Source organism: Saccopteryx leptura, chromosome 4, assembly GCF_036850995.1.
Source record: "Saccopteryx leptura isolate mSacLep1 chromosome 4, mSacLep1_pri_phased_curated, whole genome shotgun sequence".
In the NCBI taxonomy this organism is placed as follows: Eukaryota; Metazoa; Chordata; class Mammalia; order Chiroptera; family Emballonuridae; genus Saccopteryx; species Saccopteryx leptura.
In genome coordinates this window covers 184,385,057-184,402,689 of record NC_089506.1, presented here as the reverse complement: position 1 = coordinate 184,402,689, position 17,633 = coordinate 184,385,057, and the positions used below count along the sequence as shown (strand labels likewise).

General features: G+C 42.7%; 1 protein-coding gene across 1 annotated transcript; it reads right to left on the bottom strand.

Annotated features, from left to right (window-relative positions):
• Nucleotides 1-303: 303 nt before the first annotated feature.
• Nucleotides 304-8,895, bottom strand: LOC136403418 (phosphorylated adapter RNA export protein). Its single transcript, XM_066382132.1, has 5 exons — nt 8,702-8,895; nt 5,949-6,562; nt 2,260-2,380; nt 1,729-1,812; nt 304-677 (listed from the first exon to the last, which is right to left on the bottom strand). Exons 1-5 carry the CDS (start codon nt 8,795-8,797, stop codon nt 408-410), a joined length of 1,185 nt encoding a protein of 394 aa, XP_066238229.1. The 5' UTR covers nt 8,798-8,895; the 3' UTR covers nt 304-407.
• Nucleotides 8,896-17,633: the final 8,738 nt, after the last annotated feature.

The following is a 17,633-nucleotide window of genomic DNA, read 5'->3' as shown; positions in this document are numbered from 1 at the left end:
GATGCATTTGTAATAAACAGTTTAATAATTTATATTTCTTATTAGGACCTTTTAATGGAATGTTTTGAAACCAGTCATAATCCACTGCAAAGAAAACAGAAAAGGAAAACAAACTTTTGCATGGCGTGTTATAATCACCTGGACAAAACTGATTATCAACTAGTTACAATTAGCACGTGTCACAGATTGAGAAATTAAATCCTCTGCTACATACTTTTGTCAGTGACAAAATTCTAAATGTTTCTATCAATCGCATTCATCTCCCCCACATATTCAGTTGTATTTAAAACAAGAAGACAAGTCTATCTCTCCAGAATATATGTTTATCAGTGCAGGTAAAACAAAACAATTCAGTAGAAATGGTTTATCACAATATTATTTTAGAAAGGTTTATTCCTCAGAATGTACTAAAAAATGTCCAGGTCATGAGAATGATCCACCTCAATGGCGTCCTCCGCATCCAGTTTTGTTCTTCCTTGGCCCTCCTGTGCCTCATCCAGAGAGGCCAGGGCCTCATTTGTGTCACTTGCAAAAGTTTCTCGTGATGTGTCATCATCTTCTTGAAAATTTAGACTTTTAATAGCTTGTTTCATCTTCTTCCCCAACAGCCGTGTCCTCCTCTTTCTAGCAGCTTTTTTATTTTCATATTCCTTTTGATTTTCAATGTAGAAAATGTCCTACAATGAAGGAACAACTTTAGTAAATAAGAACTACCATTGATTAGTGTCACTAGGCAGACCCTTTACATTATCTCCATTTCTCACAAAAACCAAGTTATCACCATTAGACTCATCATTATACAGAGTCCAAGATTGTAAAAAGTCCCTACCACGATCTCTTAATCATAGCTATTAAATGGAAATCATGTTCCTTAATTAACAATTTAAAAGGTAACTAATTTTGTGTTGTGAAAACCATGTATTGTGAATTCCCATAGAATACATTCTAGTAACACAACAATGATTAAGAATACTGAAGTGCCAGCTTCTAGTTCATACATAATACTGGAAATAGAGGAATGAACAAAACAAACGCACAAGGAGACAGTTACTTAAATCATGGAGGAAAATGGGGGACTAAAAAGATCAAATGAGATATTAAACAAATGGAACGTTGAAATCTGGAAAGGATCCTGGTTTGGAGGAGAAAAGAGTTGAAAATACATTCGGGGACAATTCAGGATATTGGAGTAAGGTCTAGAAATTGGATGACATTATTCAACAGTTTTTTATTTCTCTTGTGTACGGCTATGTAGGACACTGTCTATTATTGAAAGAGGCTTGCTGAAATAATTAGGGATGAGTGTCATGACGTTACTGACTTTCAAATGGCACCCAAAATATTGTATAGTAAAACTAAGACTACCAAACTTTCAACAACTCCTGTATCTAAGTGAGGGTATATAGGTATTCATCCTATTATTCTTTCATTTAGTCCACATGTTTAAAATTTTTCATTACTAAAAGTTGTAGGATGACACAAAAACAATTACGTGCTAAGAAACCAAATAAAGTTGCCACATAAGAAACCTTGATCGTGGCCCTGAGAGGGAAGAAAATAAAAGGAGGCAGAGCTTTACAAAAGGCACACGGTTCACTTGAAATGAGACAGTGACAAAATCGACCAACTTAAGGCAGAGCAGGTATGAAGATCAGTAGCAATTGCGGTTAGAGGCTGTGCAGTCAAATTACTATTGATCTTAAAAGTCAAGAATATTATCATTTTTACCTTAATTTGTTCCTCACTGATACTAGGAGTGTTTTTCAGAAGATTCAGGAAAACTCCACCTGGTGTTCTTCTTCGACTACCATTCTATAAAAAGAAAGAAAATATTCTGTATTGCCTGACCAGGTGGTGGCACAGCGGACAGAGCCTCAGCGTGGGGTGCAGGGGACCCAAGTTTGAAACCCCGAGGTCACGAGAATGAACACGGGGCCACAGGCTTGAGCATGGGATCATAGACATAAATAACCCCATGGTTGCTTCCTTGAACCCAAAGGTTGCTGGCTTTAAGCCCAGTGTTGCTGGCTTGAGCAAGAGGTCCCTGGCTTGGCTGGAGCTTCCTGGGCAAGGCACATATGAGAAAGCAATCAATGAACAACTGAGGTGCCTCAATGAAGAATTGATGCTTCTCATCTCTGTCCCTTCCTGTCTGTCTATCCCTGTCTCTTTCTCTCTCTCTATTACTTAAAAAACAAAACAAAACAAAAACCATACAAAGCACAATTCAAAGCGGAAACAGGGACGCTTTGGTCTTACCATTATAAAAAGGCCGCCATTTTTTTCAACCTCAGCAGTCTCCATCAGAAGTTCAATAGCCTTTTTGTTCCCGATTATACTCACTACTCGGGCTATCAGATCTTTCTTTGGTTCCTGCAACCTGATAAGGAACAAAGAGAGTAATATTATCCTCTTTATTAGTGGTATGAAGATGGAGAAATCTATCTTAAGTCTCCAGTTTAGTCCCTCAACGAGAATTAAAATCCTAATGACATTTGCTTTTCAAAATCTTCGATATTTAACATTGAAATCGATACCTATGGTAGGTCACCCAAGGTTTCATCTCAAGTCTCTGACTGGTCTCTTCACTTTGCTTTCTTGGGACTATGGTAGATTTCAAAACCAATGTGCAGACAGATATACCATGAGGAACGCAAGCCTAAAAACAAACAATAAAAGCAGCCCACTCCTGTCAAACAAATAACAAATATATAGTAGCTTTTGATTATTAAGCCTGAAAGTTAGCTCTCCTAACTTCAGAGCTATCTAGGAGCCTTTGTGTGTGTTTGTGTGTGTGTGTGTGTGTGTGACAGAGACAGAGAGAAATAGAGAGAGGGACAGATAGGGACAGTGAGACAGGAAGAAAGAGAGATGAGAAGGAGCAGTTCTTTGTTGTGGCACTTTACTTGTTCATTGATTGCTTTCTCATATATGCCTTGATGGGGGGGGGGTACAGCAGAGTGAGTGACCCCATGCTCAGGCCAGCAACCTTGGGCTCAAGCTGGTGACCTTGGAGTTTCGAACCTGAGTCCTTCACGTCCCAGTCCAACACTCTATTCACTACGCCACCGCCTGGTCAAGCTAGGAGCTTTAAAATAGATAGGATTTTTTGCCTGGCCTATGACAGTGCAGTGGGTAAAGTGTCAAACTGCAATGTGGAGGTTACGGGTTCGAAACCCTGGGCTTGCCCGGTCAAGGCACATACGACAGGCAAGCAATGAAGAACAACTAAAGTGAAACAACTAGGAATTGTTACTTCTCGCTCCAAACCCTCTCTCTCCTCCTCTGTAAAATCAATAAATAAAATCATAGGAAAAAAATCAATAGGATTTTCCCCTCACAGGCTCTCTACTTGAAAACAAAGAATATATGTATCTAATATGTACAGATGGATTATATAAGCACAATTGCTTCTCGGCCTTTTGGCTAAGATCAGGTATAGGATAAGCACATCCTAAGAACTTTCCATGCATGATCTCAGTTAATTCTCTCAACAACCTTATGAAATAGGTACTACAGTATTAGTACGTACACTTTCACTTTACCACCCAGAGGTAAAACCACCTAAGCAACACCTGTCCATCAGAGCCCGCACTCCACAGAGATGAAGGCGGGTTAATAACGCAGGAGTCTCACGGGTTCTCTAACTACACCTGCGTCCTGTTTCTTCTCAACGGGAGGCAGTACAAAGAGCACTAAACACGGAATAGGGGACCCGGGTTTAGTTCCAGGTCTGATACTCATTAAATTTGTGACTTTGGGCAAGCCACACACAATTGGTACTAGTTTCCATCTCTCTAAAGTAAAGGTTTTGGTTTACAAAATCTCCAAGTTCCTTTCCAGCACTCAAATTCCAAATTTTCTCAGTATTTTAAAATTTCTACACTAGTGTTGACAGTCTTTCCTGGAAAGTAAACTCCTGTATTCCTACTAGCTATATTTGTTTTAAAAATTGTGACATTGGCCTGACCAGGCGGTGGCACAGTGGCTAGAGCATCAGACTGGGATGTAGAAGACCCAGGTTCGAGACCCCGAGGTCGCCAGCTTGAGTGAGGGCTCATCTGTTTTGAGCAAAAGCTCACCAGCTTGAGCCCAAGGTCGCTGGCTCGAGCAAAGAGTTACTCAGTCTGCTGAAGGCCCGCGGTCAAGGCACATATGAGAAAGCAATCAATGAACAACTAAGGTGTTGCAACACGCAATGAAAAACTACTGATTGATGCTTCTCATCTCTCCGTTCCTGTCTGTCTGTCCGTCCCTGTCTATCCCTATCTCTGTAAAAAAAAAAAAAAAAAAAAAGTTAAAAAGAAACCCAACTTAATGAATAAAAATTGTGACATTGTTCATTAGTGATTTAGAGCTAGAGTATATACACACACACACACTTTCTTTTTTAAAGAGATGATGAGAAACATCACCCTGCTGTTCATTTAGTTGTACCATTGGTTGGTTCTCATATGAGCCCTGACAGGGGCTTGACCAGCACCCTGGGGTTGAGCCGGAGAATGGGTAACCCTGGCACTCTATCCACTGAACAACTGGCCAAGGTAAGCTAATGAAGAGGTAAACACAATCTGAACATGTTAAAAATACATAAAATGTTAATTTACATCAAGCAATTCTACTCTGAGGTATTTACCCAAGAAAAATGAAAATACAAGTCCAAGTATCTGCACGAGAAAGTTCATAAAATTATTCAGAGTAGCCAAAAAGAGGAATAGCACCTGACCTGTGGTGGCGCAGTGGATAAAGCATCAGTCAACCTGGAATACTGAGGTCACCGGGTCAAAACCCTGGACTTGCCCAGTTAAGGCACATACAAGAAGCAACTAAGTTGATGCTCCCCGTTCCTCCCCATCCCCAACCCCTGCACTGCTTTTCTCTTCTAAAATTAATGAAATCTAAAATTAAAAAAAGGTGGAATATCCATTCAATATAGATATGCATATGTGTGTATAATGAATAAAACATTACAGTAAGTAGAAGAAGCCAGGCACAAGAGACCACATGTTGTATGTATCTATGAATATGAGATGTTCAAAAATGCAAATTAAGTACAGAAAGTAGACTAGCAGTTATCTGGAGACTGAAACAGAGGTTAACTTTAAATGGGCATATGGGTACAAGGGATCTTATTGGGGTGATAGAAATGTTCTAAATGTGGTTTATGGTGAGGGCTGAACAAGTGATAAATTTATAAGAATTTCAACACTTGAAATGGGTAAACTTTATCACATGTACAATATGTATCAAGTAAAAGTCATGGATGCTTGAATACACTCAAAAACCCACACACAATTTTAAAAGATATGTTTTTTATCTAAAAAAGCTCTAGAGTCAAAAATGGAAAGAGTTCCTTAAAAGTTTATAAAAGTTCACAGAATTATTCTATCAGCCTGTCCAAATTTATTAAAACCCATAGAAATATTCATACAACCAAATAAGCCCGGAGTTTGTTCCTTAAATTGTAAAACATCCCTTTTTAAAAAAAATTCAGTGAGAGGGGGAGGAAGAGGCAGACACCTGCAGGTGCCCCAAACGGTCTCCACCCAATAAACCCACTAGGGGGCGATGCTCTGCCCATCTGGGGCCTTGTTCTGTTCTTCAGCAACCAGCTCTTAGCTGCTGAGGTGGAGGCCACGGAACCATCCACAGCACCCTGGGCCAAGTTGCTCCAGTCGAGCCAAGGCTGCAGGCGGGGAACAGAGAAGGAAGCAAAGGGGAGGGGTGGAGAAGCAGATGGGCGCTTCTCCCCTGTACCCTGACTGGGAATCAAACCCGGAACATCCACATGCCGGGCCAACGCTCAACCTCTGAGCCAACCAGCTGGGTCAAATGTTAAAACATCTTAAAAAGGAAGATTATCATTCATGTATTTGGAATCTATTATTTCCTATAAGTGAAAAACAGTTGGTCAAGTGCTCATCTGTAGGAAACAGTTCAATGCTCACCTGAAAGTAATTTCATCAGCCACTTTCTCCTGAGAATCGTCCTCTGTGATCTCATACCGGCCTTGATAGTTCATTTCTACTCTGTCCCCTAGTCTGTCTCTGACAGGTCGTTTCCGTTTGAGATGACCTTGCCCATTTTCCCCTTCCTTTGAGCCTGTTTTCTTGCCTCCTTGCATATAGTCCTCTAGCTCTTTGTCTAATTCTGATGTGCGTTCTTGAAACTCCCTCTTCAGTTTCTTAGCGAGCAAATAATTGTAGCTCTCGCATTGTCTGCTTCTGTCAATAGTGCCTTCCATTTCCAAGATACCAAGTTCAGTGGCCACTGCATCTTGAGTCTGCTCCTGCAGCACAGTGCCCCAGACATTGTTCACCTTCTTCTCTCCAGCAAAAGGCGGTTTCTGGCTGCTCTGGCCAAACTGAAAAGGCTCAGGTTTGGGAGGGGGGTTAAAACATTTCTGCCGCTTGCGTTTCCAAAGAGAGCTATCATCATCGGAATCAGAGAAACTCTCTTCACTTGAGTCCACACCTTTAACAGTCCGATAATGTGACACTGGTGCACAGGCTGCTGCAGTGTCCTGGAAGGGCCTCTCTGCACTTTCCCCACCTAGCGCTTTCTGCAAGAGAAAGGCAATGAATCAATTCCACAGAACACATCGACTCCGCCCCCATGTGCTATTTAAAGAAACTGATTTAGGGATTCTGCTGGACCTTGTTGAGGCAAACTGAGCTTCACAGGTATCTCTGGAACCAATTCAGTCCCTACTTTTCTAAAGGTCCACACGAATTTCCAATTTTAACAGCACAAATCATTACTTCTATAGCTAATGCAGAACTTAGTTCTAAACCTTCCTTCTAAAATATCACCAAAGCCTGCCCTGGCTGGGTAGCTCAAGTGGTTAAAGTAATATCCCAATCGAGATTGCTCTCCCTCTCTAAAATCAATAAATTAAAAAATAAAAATACATAATCCTAGGTGGATAGCTCAGTTGGTTAGAGCCTTGTCCTGATATGAAAAGGTTGTGGGTTGCATCTCCAATCAGGGTACATACAGGAACAGACGTATGTCTCTTGCACTCTCCCTCTTCCTCTCTCTCTAAAATCAATAAATAAAATTTTTTTAAAAATACAGCTTGTCTAGGCTGTGGCGCAGTGAATAGAGCATCAGACTGGGACACAGAGTACCCAAGTTTGAGACCCCATGGTCGCCAGCTTGAGTGCGGGCTCATCTGGTCTGACCAAGGCTTGAGCCCAAGGTTGCTTGCTGGCTTGAGCAAGGGCTCACCGACTCTGCTTTAGCCTCCCAGTCAAGGCACATATGAGAAAGCAATCAATGAACTAAGGTGCTGCAATGAAGAATTGATGCTTCTCATCTCTCTCCTATCTCTGTCACTGTCACAAAAAAAATAATAAAAAATACATTAAAAAATATCAAAGTCCTTCATTCTCTCCTTTAGAAAATTTTCAAACTTTTCAGTTACAGTATTGTCTGAATGTTTCAAAATGGCATACACACTACTTGTTACTAGCAATTAAAACAGAATTTGTTTTTTTCTTTCCAAAGATGCTTTTCCTTCATTTAAACATATCAACTTTCTTTCTTTCTTTTTTTTTTTTAAGTGAGAGACAGGGACAGACTGGCAGAAAGGGAGGAGATGAGAAACATCAATTCTTCATTCAGCACCACAGTTGTTCATTGATTGCTTTCTGGTAAGTGCCTTGACATGGTGGGAAGGTGGGGGGGATACTGTAGGGCCAGTGATCCCTTGCTCAAGGCAACGACTTTAGGCTACAGCCAATGACCATGGGGTTATGTCTAAGATTCCCTGCTCAAGCCAGCGACCCTGCACTCAAGCAAATGTCGTGGGGAATTTGAACTTGGGTCCTCTGCCTCCCAGTCTGATGCTCTATCCACTACGCCACCGCCTGGTCAGGCATAAACACATCAACTTCCTTTCCACAATTTTGTGGCTATTCTTCTTTTAGATCAGATAGTCAACAATGATAAGAATCCTTGACATTCTGCCTTTAAAAATGCAGAGCCAATGACATTCAATTTACCAAGTCATGAGTCAGTCTATCTAAAACAACCTGATAGAAATTGAAAAACAAAATACCTTGGTGTCATTTATATGCAAAAGAACCACCTCCGCTTTCTGAAATAAGCACTAAACGGCAGCTAACACTTCTCAGGCCGTACGCTCCACTGGATCCTTACAACCCCCTCACTAGCTACCACCAGCACCCTCAGCGCACAGCCGCGGGCGGGAGGCTAACAACCTGCCGCAGGTCACACACGCGGCGCCAGGGCTGAAGCGCACAGCCTGGCACCAACGCCCTCTCAAAGCGCTCGTGCTCAGGACTAGGATCAAGACAGACTCCCATTCAAACCACCGCGACTAGTGCACAGATAGCGCCACATTACCGCAGAACAAAGCCAGGTCCGACGGGATACGGAAGACCAGGCCCCCGAGCAGGTGATGAACTGGACTCGTCATCCTCAATCTCCCTACCTGCCCCACAGGCGGTTTCGGGCCGCTGTCCCCTCCGGGACACCCCAGTGGCGCTGGGTGGGAACTCGGTAAGTGTAGAAAACGAGAAGCGGCGCCGGGCTGGCGGAGAAACACGGCCGCGAGCCCCGGGACCCTCCCTGCGGCGACAAGCAGCTCCAGGGCCCGCAGGGCCCGCGACCGCCGCCCTGCTGCCCGAGCTCCGCGCGCCGCGCCCGGAACCACCCGCCCGCCCTTTTCGCTCACCGACACCTGCAGCGGCCCGTCGCTCGGTGCGACCGTCATGTCGGAATCCGAGTCGGAAAGCTGTCCATCTTCCATGTCGCCGGGCTCCTGCTCCATGTTCCCGCGGCGCGGCGCCGGGACTCAGGAGAGCACTTCCGGCGCAGCGGCGAGGAGGTCCGGCGGCCGCCGCATCTCGGGCGCCCCCGGGAGGAACTGCTGCCGCCCGGCGTCCCGCGAGTGTTGGGGGCGGGGCGGGGCGGGGCTAGGGCGGGGCGGGGCGAGGACCGGGTTCCGCTGGGACGCCTGTCCAAGACTGACGGACATGCACCATCACTGCTGTCTACTTGCACCGTTCCGGGAGATGTGTCTCCTGCTTTCCCGCCGCTTTGGCGCATTTTCTTCGAAACTTGGTTTTCGTGCAGACCTAAATTTGTGCGCGAATAGAGGCTTTAAGCCTTCCTCGTTGGCCTCACTGCCTCACCTGCATGCCCCAGCAGGGCGTCTGGCTTCCATTCTGCTCTAGCGCGATCTACACCACGTGGCTTCCTGGGAGGCTGTTACCTGAAGTCACCGCCCTGCTCAGACCTCCCTGGGGCTTCCCTGCACCCAGTAAGGCCGAGTCTTCAGCGTGGCAGACCCGGCCGCGGGCCCGCCCCTGTGCCCCTCGCCAGCCCGCCAGCTCCTCAGACGCGATGGCGCTGCTCACCTCGTTGCTCAGGCATCTTTTGTTCTTTCCAGGCCCAAGGCCTTTGTAGTTGCTGTTGCCGCTGCCAGGTGACCCCTCCAATACCCAGAACACCCGATTTCTGAATGAATGCTATCTTCTCAGAAAGGCTTCTTCCACCACCTCTGAACAGAAACTTCTACTGTCACTCTCAAACCGTTTTGTATTCGTTTGTGGCATCAATAGTCATATGTATATTTTATTTTTTGTCTGAATTCCCCACATAATATCTGATTTATTCAGTTTTGTTTCCACCTCCTGCTCCACCTCCTGCCCAATGACTTCTTGTATATAACAGGTGATCAAGAAATATGTGTTGAATATTTTTTCCATAACAGGGATCTTACTATTTGTACCTTTTACTTTTGTGTAATCTGCTTTAAAGAAATATAGCAATTTATCCTGGATATACCTTTTTATACCAAAATACAAAGATCTGACTCCTTTTTAATGACTCCCTTGTATTCCATTGCATGGAGGTACCATTATTTATTTAGTTTCTGTGATAGTGTACATTTAGGATGTAGCCAATTTGCAGTTAACATGTACTTTTGCAAACTTGTTTTATTTTATCCTTAGGATATGTTTCTAGCCTGACCTGTGGTGGCACAGTGGATAAAGCATAGATCAATAATGTTGAGGTCAATGGTTCCAAACCCTGGGCTTGCCTGGTCAAAGTACATATGGGAGTTCATGCTTCCCTATCCTCCCCCCTCCTCTCTCTCTGTCTTTCTCTCTCTCTCTTTGTCTCTCTCCTCTCTCTAAAATGAATAAATAAAATCTAAAAAAAAATCCTCATGCCGCCTGACCAGGTGGTGGCGCAGTGAATAGAGCGTCGGACTGGGATGTGGAAGGACCCAGGTTCGAGACCCCAAGGTTGCCAGGTTGAGCACGGGCTCATCTGGCTTGAGCCAAAAAAAGCTCACCAGCTTGGACCCAAGGTCACTGGCTCGAGCAAGGGGTTACTCCGTCTACTGAAGGCCCGCGGTCAAGGCACATATGAGAAAGCAATCAATAAACAACTAAGGAGTCCCAACGAAAAACTGATGATTGATGCTTCTCATCTCTCTCCGTTCCTGTCTGTCTGTCCCTATCTATCTCTCTCTCTGACTCTCTCTCTGTCCCTGTAAGAAAAATAATAAATAAAAATTTTTAAAAATTAAAAAAAAAATCCTCATGCCAACACTAACCAGCTGAAAGCTATAAAAATAAAAGGATATGTTTCTAGACTGTATGGAAAGGAATGAATATAGATTTTTGAAATGTGAATTTAAGACATATAAAGGAATTTTCGCCTAACCTGTGGTGGCATAGTGAATGGAGCATGGATCTGGAATGCTGAGGTCACCAGTTCAAAACCTAGGGTTTGCCCAGTCAAGGGACATAGGAGAGACCATCAATGAACAAGTAAGTGAAACATCTATGAGTTGATACTTCTCACTCCCTCCCCCCCCATAAAATCAATAAATAAAATCTTCAAAAAAAAAAGAAAAAAAAGACAAGGAAATTTTAGAAATCACCTGGTCCAAGTCTTCATTTTGAGAAATGAAGAGAGATTACACAGCTAAACTATTGAAGCGCTATGTCTTGATTCCAGGTCTCCTCTTGGAAAACTTTATTGTTTTACCTTTCCTACATAGAATTACAATCCCCCTGGAATTCATTTGCTTATGGTGTGAGTCAAATTTTATGCTAGCCATGGCCAGGAGGGCTGGGTTGGTTAGAGTATTATCCTGATATACAAAGGTTGGGGTTGATCTCAGGTCAGGGCAGGTACAGAAACAGATCAATGTTTCTGTCTCTCTCTAAAATCAATAAATAAACTTAGCCTGACCTGTGTTGCGCAGTGGGTAAAAGCGTCAACCTGGAATGCTGAGGTTGCCGGTTCGAAACCCCAGGCTTGCCTGGTCAAGGCACATATGGGAGTTGATGCTTCCTGCTCCTCCCTCTGTTCTTTCTATCTCTTTCCTCTCTCTATCTCTATCTCTCTCTGTGTCTCCTCTCTCTAAAAAAATGAATAAATAAAAATGTGGGAAAAAAATTTAAATAAATAAATTAATTTTAAAAATTTGTGTGTGTGTGTGTGTGTGTGTGTGACAGAGACAGAGACAGGGACAGACAGGAAGGGAGAGAGATGAGAAGCATCAATTCTTCGTTGCGGCACCTTAGTTATTCATTGTTTGCTTTCTCATATGTGTCTTGACCACGGGGCTACAGCGGAGCGAGTGATCCCTTGCTCAAGCCAGCAACCTTGGGCTCAATCTGGTGAGCCTTGCTCGAATCAGAAGAGCCCACGCTTAAGCTGGCGGCCTCGGGGTTTTGTACCTGGATCCTCCATGTCCCAGTCCGATGCTCTACCCACTGTGCCACCACCTGGTCAGGCTAAAAAATTTTTATGCTATAAATATCATTTTACTATGTGGTATGGGATACAACTAAGTATCATATAGCACACAAAACAGACCCCCTCACTTTCAAAATATTTTCTCCAATGTTTTCCTCTAGATGTTTTAGAGTTTTAGAGGAACTCTTTAGGTCTGTGGTCCATTGTGAGTTAACTATATAGTGTGAAGTGGAAGTCAAGGTGTTTTGTTTTTGTGGGAGGTTTTTGTATGTGAATATCTGATTACTACAGCACTATTTGTTGAAAAGACTTTCTCCCCATTGAATTTCCTTTATTCTTTCACTGAAAATTGATTATTTCTGAGTTATCTATTCGGTTCTATTGATCTTTATGTCTATCTCTACACCAATGTGAAACTTTCTTGATTACTGCAGCTTTATAATAATTAAAAAATTGTTAATTTAGGTAAATATGTGTGTTTTTTCCTCAAAACTGTGTGGGCTACTCTAGATCCTTTGCATTTCCATTTAAACTTTAGAATCTGCTTGCCGATTCTCGTGTTTTGATTGGAATTGCATTAGATCTATAAATTATTTCTCACAGTAGGGAGATTGTCTTAGCCTGATGCTATTATCCATGCTGCAATCATTTATAGTTAATCAATAACTCTTCTTCCGATTCTGGACTCACTAAACAATCAAGTAGTTAGTATCCTGGAAGAAAATGTAGTGTTCAGAGGATGTGAATGATTAATTTTCTGAAGATATTTTTTCATGTACAATAATAAGCTAGCTTTCTAGACGTAGCATCATTTTTTTGTAAACTAGATGATTATCAGTCTGCTCAGAACAGACTGTTAATAGTGTTCTGAGCAGAACAATAGTGTCATCCATCCTCTGACAAGTCAGATTCCCAGTTAGCAATAATGAAATTGAATCCTGGCCTGATCAGGTGGTTGCACAGTGGATAGAGCATCGACCTGTGATGCTGAGGACCCAGGTTGAAATTCTGAAGTTTCCAGCTTGAGCGCCGGCTCATCACGCTTGAGCGTGGGATCATAGACATGACCCCATAGTCTCTGGTTTGAACCCAACTATCGCTGGCTTGAAGCCCTAGGTCACTGGCTTGAGCAAGGGGTCACTGGCTATGCTAGAGCCCCCAGGTCAAGGCACATATGAGAAAGCAATCAATGCTGCAGTGAAGAATTGATGCTTCTCATCTCTCCAATTTCCTATCTGTCTGTCCCTGTCTGTCCCTCCAACTCTCTCTCTTGCAAAAAAAAAAAAAAAATTTGCATTCTGAGTCATAGTGATTTCTCCAATTTACTGCTTCCTTGGGGCAAGCATATATGTTCAGGTTACATCCCTTGGCTTCCAGGCCAGCTATCTTTGAAGAATGAAGCTGGCTAGCATTCACTGAGGATATCCTAAGCCCGTGAAGGCAAACCTATGACACATGTGTCAGCACTCTGACATACGTAGCCATTTTTGATGACACGCGGCCACATGCGGCCGCATACCAGAGAAGTATAGGGCCGCATGCCGAGAAGGACATTTCATCCTCGGCTCCTGTACGGCCAGGTGCAGGAGCCGAGGATAAAACATTTGCTGTAGTGTAGACACTCTGTGCTGGAGAGGTCTGTAGGCCAAAATAACAGAACTCTGGCACAGAGCGTCTAGTTCTGGAACTTCCAGTAAGGCCGTTAGGGGGTCTTTGACCTCACTTCCGGCCGGCGGAGCAGGGAGCAGCGGAATGCCACGGGGGATGCATCTCTGGGGACCCTGTGATCGCCATTACCAGCAACCACATAACCACAGCAAGCAACCATCATCCAATCTACTGTTCTGGGGTGTCGTGGATTTCTAATTGACCATCATTACTGAGATAAGTGAGGGGGAGGCTGGGAGAGGCGAGGGCCTGTGCTATGGGTGCCGTTTCCCACCATTAGAAATAGCGGCTGACATCTTAATTTACATAAGAGGCAACTTGCAGAATTTCAAGACAGCATCTGGGCTCAAGTGTTTGTCAACTTGAGGTCAAAGCTTGAGAATCTGGAAAGGTGCCGCTTGGAGAATCAAGAGGAGTGCCACTACAAACAGGAAATTTGGAGTGCCTGGAACCGATTACCAGACACTTTTAGCACCCTGAAAAATATAGCAATGCTTTACTCACAATTTTTCCCTCTTTGTACTTTTGTGAGACCTTATTCTCAGTGTTAAATAATATCAAAACCAATAAAAGAAACAGACTGATGGATGAAATTAGTAGCGCTTGCTTGGGCTTAAAGTATACAAAATACCAACCTTCAATTGAAGATTTAGCCAATGAAATTCAGCAACAAAAAAGTCACTAATAGGCAGGTTAGTTAAAGAATTCCCCCTCCCCCTCACTTATCTTAGTTCACAGCACCCCACACAAGTTAAATAATATCAAGACCCACAAAAGAAACCGACTGACAGATGAACAAAGAAGTCACTAAGCAGGTAAGTTAAATAATTAGTTTTTGGTTTATTAAATATAGTTATATATTACAATTATACATTTTTGTTATTTAAACTATAAATATCGCGAAATTATGGGTTTTTTCTCAAAGTGACACACCACCTGAGTTATGCTTGGTTTTTTGGTGAATTTTGACACATCAAGCTCAAAAGATTGCCCATCACTGTCCTAAGCACAGGTCATTTGTACCTATGCTGTAATTCCAGAGTCCTTGCTTTAATCACTGCCGGGGTCCAGCCCCGGGAGGGATCCAGGGGTCCCACAGGAGGAGACGGCGTCGGCGAAATCGAGTGAGAGAGCCGGATTCTTTTCTTTCTCTTTATTCTCTGGTTAGCATTTACTGCCAGGCATCTCTGCCAAATGCTAGTATAGCTCCCTTTTTATACACACACACTGAGTTACAATTACATGGTGTTAATTATTGCTTCTGTTTCACTATGTTTACATGTTTCCAGATAACAGTTAATTTATATCTATAAATCACAAACCAGGTAGCAAATCATTCAAAATACAAAATAACTTGAATAGCGATAACAACATCGGTAAAAGCTTTTAAGGTATTAGTACTAATAGTTAACTAACTTTACTGCTGTTGTGAGTTAAGGGGCAGAGAGAGATTAGCAGACGAAATCATTAAGGACTAACAATGGACCACTGCTTGCTCAGGTAAATGGCTTTGAGTTTAAGCAGTGTCCTACTTTTTCTCACAAGATTCTAAAAGGCTTGCCTATAAAGAAATTGACATAACATTAAGAGTAGCTTTCACCCAAAGATATACAGAGTGTACTTGCAAGATAGCCTAGTAGCAACATAAGACATTAACTGTTATTACTTCTATGGATTCCCCTACATTTTTCTCATTATCAAAGAATCTTGGAAAGCATATAAATCTTATGAGAACATCTCATTGAGAAAGCCTAGCAATTGCCTTTAGTCCAAAGACAATTCTCTTAGTAAAACATTCTTTTCTTGCTGACTGCGCTCTCATCCTAGGCCACACAATGGGCCATTCTACTATACCTTACCTAAGATACTATTGTCTAGTCAAATATTACTTATTTATTATATTTAAACACTAGTTAAGTTCTGACTCTATTCTTCTCAGAGTGTACCACTATCTGCAGATCAAATAAGCAAGAAGAAAGGAATGTTTCTCTACTCTATCACATGAAAAGGCTAGGGAGGAAAAATGTTGAATTAAGTGAAGGCCGAAAGGCGCTCTGTGCACAGCCACTGCCTCCTACCCATTCACAAGTCACAATCTATTCTTTCTAACATGATTAAGAAGGAATTCTCCTACAGACTTAACCCTTTACGAGGGATATCATAGCCAGCCTCTTATGTCTATGAGCCCAGTTCAAGGGGCTTACAGGCTTTTCTGTGGAACTCACACCCTCTGTCTCATTTCCAAAGAAATTACTACGAATCTACAGGGAAAGCACGGTACTATTATCCCTGTGCCATAAATAATAGCACACACCCAGAAAAGGGGGGATATAAGGCCAGATTAATTCAAAAAGTCAAAGGGGGAAGTATCGTTGTGTCTCTCCTTTGGGTGACTTCGTCAACCCGCAGCCATTGGTCTTCTCTGCTGTGACTTTGTCAATCAGCAGTTTTTGATCTTCTTCTGCTGTGACCTTGTCAGCCAGCAGTTGTGGGTCTTCTCCTGCTGTGACCTTGTCAGCCAGCAGTTGTGGGTCTTCTTCTGCTGTGACCTTGTCAGCCAGCAGTTGTTGATTGGCTCCCGACAAATCACCACCCTATGATGCCGTTGATTAAGTCATTTGAAAAGCAGAATTGGCCATTTGCAAGCTGCCACTTTTAATATGGAATTGGTTCAAGGTGTCTTGAGTTTAGTCTGTACATTTAAATTGCTATAGTGCTTTGCAGTTTTTTATATGCTTTCATGTATTATTCACTTAATTATCTTTCAGATATGAAATGCGCTTTTATATGATTAATTTAATATTATGTCTTTCTGTTCTGTCCCATCAAAATTCATTTTTTTCCCCTGACTTTCTTTTCTTGGACAGACCTAAGTGAGTTTTGAAAAAAAGAAGGTGGAAGAGAGATATGATTCTAATTTTCAGTGTTGGCATTTGCTGGTGTCTATCTTCCCAGATCCGGCTGACAGCCATGAAACTCTCTCTTTGATGTAGTCAAGGGAAGAAAGCTAACATTTCCTAAGGGCATTATGTGTTGCTCCTAAAATTTAGTACATCGGTAAATGTCTTTTCATTTTTGAATCAAATGAGGAGAAGAGAAGGAAGGGTGTGGTGTTGGATTGCATGCATCAAAAATTTTGCTTGTAGCCAGAAAATGAGAATTAAATTCTCAGTTAAAATGTCTGAGAAATAAAATGAAGGGAATTTGTGCCTCAGTCCTAAGGGTAGATGGAAGACAGTAACTGGGTTGTTGATAGAGATTACCAATATTGGACAAGGGATCCATGCTTATTACTCCTGAGGTGTGTTGGAAGGTTCATTTGTTCACTTATTCATTCATATAGGTGAACATGACCCTGATACAATAATGGGAATTGTGGAGCCATGCAGGAATGAGTCAAGGATCGTACCTGTCTTAACAAGGAAAAATATAACATTTACAAGCAGAAGTATTATTCAACACTTACTACAGTTTCTTGGAAAGTGTTTGATACATGCCAAGTATTTGCTGAAATTATTTGCACTTTAATAGTGGAACAGATAGCCTGACTAGGCAGTGGCGCAATGGATAGAGCATCAGACTGGGAACAGGTTCAAAACCCCGACGTTGCCAGCTTGAGCGCAGACTCATCTGGTTAGAGCAAGGCTCACTAGCCTGAGCCCAAGGTCACTGGCTTGAGCAAGGGGTCACTCGCTCTGCTGTAACCCCCCAGTCAAGGCACATATGAGAAAGCAATCAATGAGAAACTAAGGTGCTGCAATGAAGAATTAATGCTTCTCATCTCTCTCCCTTGCAGTCTCTGTCCCTCTATCTGTCTCTGACACACACACACACACACACACACGGAACAGCTAAAGCTCAAGCTTGAATGCAGAGCTGGACAGAAGGGTTTGACAGGTGGAGAGAACAGCAAGGACATAGACAGTGGGAGGACTATACAGGCTTTATACAGAAGTGTAAAGTGACTTCTGTCTGGCTGCAATGTGAAAGGCCACGGCCACAAGCAGGTAGTGAGAAGTAATATTTTGAAAAATAGGTTGGGACTCGCTGAAACACCTATTATTAATTGATTTGAGAATATATGTCTTCACTCCTATTCAGATCATGGTGATTGAGATGTTAGTATTTCCCTAGTATAGCATAGGCCCAGTTTTTGTGGAATTACATGGAAATGGGATAATATGGGGTAGGGGTGAGGTATGGGGGGTGAGGGTGGG